General features: G+C 50.7%; 1 protein-coding gene across 1 annotated transcript; it reads right to left on the bottom strand.

The window, feature by feature from the left end:
* Positions 1-864: 864 nt before the first annotated feature.
* LOC116886466 (metallothionein-4) lies at positions 865-2941 on the bottom strand. Its single transcript, XM_032887968.1, has 3 exons — positions 2886-2941; positions 1604-1669; positions 865-1119 (listed from the first exon to the last, which is right to left on the bottom strand). Exons 1-3 carry the CDS (start codon positions 2914-2916, stop codon positions 1028-1030), a joined length of 189 nt encoding a protein of 62 aa, XP_032743859.1. The 5' UTR covers positions 2917-2941; the 3' UTR covers positions 865-1027.
* Positions 2942-7069: the final 4128 nt, after the last annotated feature.

Genomic DNA, 7069 nt, shown 5'->3' with positions numbered 1-7069 from the left:
CTGGCACATGTGTCTGTTGCCCCAACCTGGTGCTGGCCCAAGTAACTAAACTGTGACTGTGTGTTGGCTCTGCAGCTGTTGTTTTTTTTTCACACCCATATAGGTTCTGTTCACGACTGGTGACCATGAAGCTTTCTGCTGGGTGAGTTTATCTGGATCAAGGTTAGGCCAGGCTGGGGTTGGGGATTTAGCTCAGTGGTAGAGTGCTTGCCTAGCAAGCGCAAGGCCCTGGGTTCGGGACTCAGCTCCGGGGTGTGTGTGTGCGTGTGCCAGGCTCCTTAGGTTAAGACAGACCTTTGCTCAGAGGGTTTCTTTGGGCCCTGGGTGGTGACAGCACACACCTTTAATCACAGTACTCAGGAGGCAGAGGTAGGCAGAACTCTTGAGTTTGAGGCCAGCCAGGTCTAGAGTTCCAGGACAGTCAGAGCTACTCCAAGAAACCTTATCTCAATAAAACAAAAACGAAGCAAAGGTTCATTTGAATGGGGATCCCAGAAAGCTCTAGTTGGGGACCATAACATGGGACAAGGAAGACAGCCTAAGAGTCTGTTAGCTGTGAGCTGTTGGAGCTCAACACCACTGTAGGCTCCTGGAAGACAGTGTAGAAATGCTGGGTTTTGCCTTTGTGTTGGTTAGGAACTGTTCCCAGGGCCATGAGCTCTCCTGAACTCTTGACTGCCCTGTGTTTGTAAAGTGGGAGAAAGCCCCAGGCACAGCTGCAACACCTTAAAGTGAGCCCCAGTGAGCAGTACCTGTGAGTGGGGTTCCAGTGGGCAAGCAGCAAGAGGGTCTGCGATAGGGCCAGCCCTCCTTGGTCCTCCTCAGTTAGGCTTATGGTTAAACAATGCTATCAGTCACCAGACAGTCATGAGTGGAAACTTTATTGTTCCAAGAACTTTACATGAACATCACCCGCCCTACATTTGGGCACACATATAAAAAGCACAACCTATTATACAATTCAATCCCTTGTCTCAGGTACAGCATGGTCCCTTCCCAGGATCTCTCCCAGTGCCATGGGTGGGTTTCAGGGGCAGCAGCTGCACTTGTCTGAGCCCCCTTTGCAGATGCAGCCCCGGGCGCACTTGGCACAGCCTGGGGGACAGCAGGGGCAGCAGCCTGAAAAAGTTAGATGGACAGATGAGCCATGACTCTTCCCTTCCCGCCCTACCCCCCAACACCTTAGGGGAAATAGCAGCAAACCCTGGGCCAGGAGGCTGTGGGATAAGAGAGCAAGAAGGGACCTCAGAGGTCCTCTAGGGTCCATCAGAGCCCCAGACAGAGGGTGAGCTTTTCAAAGGTCACAGCCATGACAGAAATAAGATTAGAAGCCAGGGCTCATTACTCCAAACCAAAGCTTTATCTTTGTCCTCACTGGACTGGACAGAACCTGTCCCCAGTTCCCTTCCTCTTCCAAATGGATGTCCTTTGAGCTGGGTGGGCTGCAGCCCAGGGGACTTTGGCCCAGGTGTGTCATTGGATGTCATGTCATAGCCCTCCGGATGAGAGAAAGGTTCCCAGATCCCTCCACTGCCCTCATGGAGTAGATAGTGCTGGTGAGGGATTCCCGCTCGCACATGGCAGCATCCGGGCCGATACTCACTTTTACGACAGGTTTTACAGCTGCAGGTTGTGCATTTACAATTGTCTCCGCAGATGCAGATCCCTCCTAGGAGAGAGGACGGAGAGTGGGTGACCATGAGGCCACTGCTACAGAGTCCCCTTGGGATGAGGGGGTGGAGAGACAGGAGAGGGTTGCTGCTGCTGGGCATGACCCCAGGGCTGTGGGTGGGCCAGTGATTCTAGTGACAGGCCATGGATGGGGACCAGGGGCAGGAGGGGCAGCATCTGCTCGAACCGGGTTACCTGGGAAAACGCACATTCCTGACCCCAAGCCTTTAAATAGGTTCATTCATAGCTCTGAGTGGGGGCAAAGAATCGTAGTTTAAAAACACGGGTGGTATAGATGTCCATTCAGAACTAACAGACAAGGCTAACCCCAGATGAGGACAGCCATCAAGGGCTTTTATAGCCTCTTCCGGACAAGGCCAAATGGAAAACCTGAATGGAAAGGGGTACAGAGATCCCAGGGGCCTCCATACCTTGCTTTTATTTCATAAAAGGGACTCACACTTCTTTGTTTTTCTCAACTCATCCTGTCTACCACATTCGGTTTCAGAACACTAGAATTTTCCGTATCTTTTCCAAGTTTTGGGGACAGACCTCTACTGTGAAGGGTGAAGGATGCATTTGAAACTCTGAGGTGCTGTTTTTCAAGGCCGAGAAAGTGCAGGATGGTTTTGAACCCCGACCTCCCTCCTTCTGGTCAACATTCTCCCTAGCACCAAGCAACCCAGAATGGCTTTGAACATAGTTTCCTCCTGCTGCTCAGCCTTCCGAGTGCTAGAGTGTCCCCCACAACTGGCTTTTACTGGGGTCCCAGCTAAGGACCCCTCTAAGCATCCCCCCTGTGCTCGATAATTTTAACCTTTCCATAGACTCCATAGTGTGGGAGCTACCCGGAGTGAGTAACCCCAGTTTGCAAAGGAGGACACTGAGGACCATAAATCAGATGTGAATGGCAGCTGAAGACCAAAACCAAGGGTCCAGGTTCTGGGCCACAGCTCCGTTCCCTACTCTGGTGGCTGCCACTAGGGACCAGCAGCTAGAAGAACTAAGGCTTTCAGGTCCCTTCCCTCGCTATTCCTTGGACCACGACTGTCTGTTTCTTCAAATCTGGCTGGGAACCGACAGAGCAAGAGCTGTCCCAAAGGTTGGAGATCCAGGATAAACCACCTACCTCCATGGTGCCTAAATAAAAGCGTTTCCGATAGTCCCGCATGCTGTCTGCAGGACACAGACCCCAAAGGGGCTTCCTTACTTACCAGACATACACGTGCATTCCCCAGGGTCCATGGTCCAGGTGTGTGAGCGGCTAAGAAGGGGAGGCTGAGGTAGCAGCTGCTGCAGGCTCCCTCTTTATAGCTGTGTAGGTGTGGACTACGGCTCACCCCACCTCTCCCTGGGGCCAGACGCCCTGCACACGGCCCAGTGAGACGCTTAGAGCTAGGGAGGGCAGGCAGCAGAGGGCAGAGGGCAGGTAGAGTCGTTTGGTTATTTAGGTGGCTCTCACAAAGGGCTAGACCTGCCCCACCTGCTTACCTGCCCAAGTGTCAAGGAGGCAATGTGAGGTTCCCATGATACTCAGTGCAGGCTCTTAGCCCCACACATCCAGCTGCCCAGTTACCTGCCGTTCTGTTCCTCCTTCCTGGGGTCACTCTTGGCCTAGGCTCAGAGCATCATTCTTTCCCATGGTTGGTCTTTAAAGGCCTCATCCTAGACCAGAAGGTGGGAAAGCAGGGGGTTGTGCCCGCCTGGGCTTGGAACCTTTCCTTCTAGACCACACATGGAGGGAAAGAAGAGAAGACTCGGTGGGGGTTCCTTAACCAGCCCCACTTCCACCCCAATCCCATTCTTTTTTTTTTTTTTTTTTAATTAACTTGAGTATTTCTTATATACATTTCGAGTGTTATTCCCTTTCCCGGTTTCCGGGCAAACATCCCCATCTCCCCTCCCCTTCCTTATGAGTGTTCCCCTCCCCACCCTCCCCTATTGCCGCCCTCCCCCCGATAGTCTAGTTCACTGGGGGTTCAGTCTTAGCAGGACCCAGGGCTTCCCCTTCCACTGGTGCTCTTACTAGGCTATCCATTGCTACCTATGAGGTCAGAGTCCAGGGTCAGTCCATGTATAGTCTTTAGGTAGTGGCTTAGTCCCTGGAAGCTCTGGTTGCTTGGCATTGTTGTACATATGGGGTCTCGAGCCCCTTCAAGCTCTTCCAGTTCTTTCTCTGATTCCTTCAAAGGGGGTCCTATTCTCAGTTCAGTGGTTTGCTGCTGGCATTCGCCTCTGTATTTGCTGTATTCTGGCTGTGTCTCTCAGGAGCGATCTACATCCGGCTCCTGTCAGTCTGCACTTCTTTGCTTCATCCATCTTGTCTAATTGGGTGGCTGTATATGTATGGGCCACATGTGGGGCAGGCTCTGAACAGCTACCAACCTTTCATAGGGTGTGAAGTGCCCAGTGGGTGATGGGCTACCCCATTGGAGGTGCAGTGATCTCCCTCTCCCTCTCCCTCTCCCTCTCCCTCTCCCTCTTCCCCTCCCCCTCCCCTCCCCTCCCCCTTCTCCTCCCTCTCCCCCTCCCCCTCCCCCTTCCCATATGTTTCCCTTGCACACATCTCACGTTACTTACTCTGCTACATGGATATTTATTCATGTGCTAAGGCAGCTTTGCGCCGGCTCAGTCTTGCACAAGGGTCTGCAGATGCTGCGTGCGTGAAGGAATGAAATAGGCGAACGAGTCGGATGACGTAATCAACGGCTCGAACTGGAAAGCGAACAAAGGAAAGATGGACTCACTCCCGAGTGTCTGGTTATCCCGATGGCTTCTGATGAGAAGTGGTTTTCCCACTCAGCAAAGAGAAAGCATGTATCCTGTCTCCAACCTACGTAAATACTTCCTCCCCATTCTCAGCTTGTCTCCATCAGTCAGGCCTCAGCCTGACCCAGGATGCCATGAACTTGAGCTGAGACTATCTAGTGAGGAGAAATGGACCGGCATCATGGTCATCAGATAGACAGCCCATGGCAGAAGTAGAGCTGATACCGTGCTAGTGCCGAGATGGTCACGGCAGGCACCATGGTCTAGCAGTGGACACTTTTATTCTTTATTTTCCAAGGGCCTGCACTATGCTGTGCTGGGTGCTGGGGACCCACTGTTGATTATGGTGGAGAGTGTCAGGAGCACAGCCCAGCTCAGGAACTGCATGCTTGCACGCAGCTGCTCACGGGCTTTCTGGGCCTGCGCTGGGAATTTATCCCAGCCTGTCTGTGGCACAGTCAATGTTCCCTGCCTCTAGCAGGTATTAATAACACCAAGGGCCTGGCCCATGGAACAAGCCCAGAGAGTGCAAGGTGTGTTCCTCTACCTGTCTAAGCCACCTCTCTTAGCTCCGCGCCACCTGTGCCAGCAACGGTTTCCTCTTTGGATGATGTTGAGATGTTGCACAAGGCCAATCGATTCACAATAGTAAATCCCAATCCCTTAATACGTCCGTATTTCCTAATTCCCGGGCTGTGCAGGTTGAAACAATGTCACACTCGCTGGTCTGGTTGAGGCTAAACCGTGTCCAGGCTGGTCCAGGGCCTGAGAAAGAGCGTACCAAGCCTGGCTCACTGCTCTGCTCATTCTCTGGGTCTCGGCTCCTGATGGAAGCTAGTGGTCAGAAACAAATCTGCCCTGAGGAGATAAATGACTAGAAGCACAGCTTCAACCCCCACACAGAAATACATGTCGTGCTGGTGAAAGAGCACTAGCTGCCAAGCATGATGATATGAGTTTGATCCTTGGACCCCCATGGAACTAGACAGCTGAGACCGCCATATTGGGGCTGTCTTCTCACAGAAAATGAATAAATGTAAAAGAAAAAAAGAGTTTTTACAGAAACGACGACGTCTTTGGAGAAGGGAAGTTTTAACCTCCTTGTGGGATTCCAGGAGCCTTTAGAATCTGAAGATTACGTTCTAGACCTTCTTCCAGGGGTGGGGAGTACGTGTAAAGCATTTCTCCCGTGGGCTTCTAGCGTGGCCCTGGCTGGCCTCAAACTTTTTATCCTCCTGCCTGAAAATGCTGGGGTTCCAGACGTGTGCGGCTGTGCTCAGCAGCTCCTGTTTTACACAGCAGTAGACTCCTGTGAGCCACCAATTCCTAAATCTCTTCATCCCCAGACGTGACTACTACTTTATGTGTAAGAACGTTCACATAATTTACTCCCAACAATAAAAGGGGATGCTTCAAAGAAGTGTCTGATGCCACCCCTAAGACAGCACAAAATGACTGGGCTTGTCACTTCCTGTCCCATGCAGGTAAAAGTTCGCAACATGTTCTCTGAGGCAGAAAATGCTACAAAGGAGTCTCTGGGATGCAAAGAATAGGCAAGGTATTCCATTACGAAATCAGAGCAAAGAAAGGTCTAGTATCTTGACATTGGCCCATCACCATGTTTGCTCTTCCCCGGTTTTCTATCCACACCCTGTTTATCTCTCCCATTCCCTCCTCCTCCCCTCCCCTGTTTTTTTTTTTTTAATGTATTTTAATTTTTAAAAATTTGAGACAATAATATTATTGTAACATTTCTTCATTTCCTCCCTCCCAACTCTCCCATACCCACCCCGATTCACCTTTAAATTCATGGCCTCTTTTTTCACTAATCGTTGTTGCATACATATCTGTATAAACATATATATATATATATATATATATATATATATATATATATATCCCACTCTGTCTATATAATGATACTGGCATGTATGTTGTCAGAGCCTTGAGAGCCTTGTTGTTGGACAACCAACTGGTGTGCTCTTCCCTGGGGAAGGACACCTCTTCTGCTCCCAGCTTCCCTTCATCACCTGTAGTTCTCTGTGTAGGGTTGAGGCCTCATGGGCTTTTCCCATCCCCCATGCAGTTCGGCTTGTCTATTGGTGACCCCCTTGTTCGGGGAGTCATGTTGCTGGACTTAATGGGTATAGCTTCTGATGTTATTAGAAGGCACAATATCATGCCAGATTCCCTGATCCCTGGCTCTTACAATCTTTCTGCTTCTTCCACAATGTTCTCTGAGCCTTAGGTGCCAGAATGTTTTGTATATATATTCATCCAGACTACATTTTGATTGGTGGTGGTTTTCTGTAGTGGTCTCTGTTGGAAAGAGAAGTTTACTTGATGAGGGTGAAGGCTTGTCTTATCTGTGGGTGTCTTAGACAGGGTTTCTATTCATGCACAAAACATCACGACCAAGAAGCAAGTTGGGGAGGAAAGGGTTTATTCAGCTTACACTTCCACATTGCTGTTCTTCACCAAAGGAAGTCAGGATAGGAGCTCACACAGGGCAGGAACATGGAGGCAGGAGCTGATACAGAGGTCATGGAGGGCGCTGCTTACTGGCTTGCTTTCTTATAGAACCGAGGACCACCAGCCTAGGGATGGCACCACCCACAGTGGGCCGGGC

The sequence above is a fragment of the Rattus rattus genome, chromosome 17, assembly GCF_011064425.1.
Source record: "Rattus rattus isolate New Zealand chromosome 17, Rrattus_CSIRO_v1, whole genome shotgun sequence".
NCBI lineage: Eukaryota > Metazoa > Chordata > Mammalia > Rodentia > Muridae > Rattus > Rattus rattus.
This window is presented reverse-complemented; position numbering and strand designations above follow the sequence as displayed.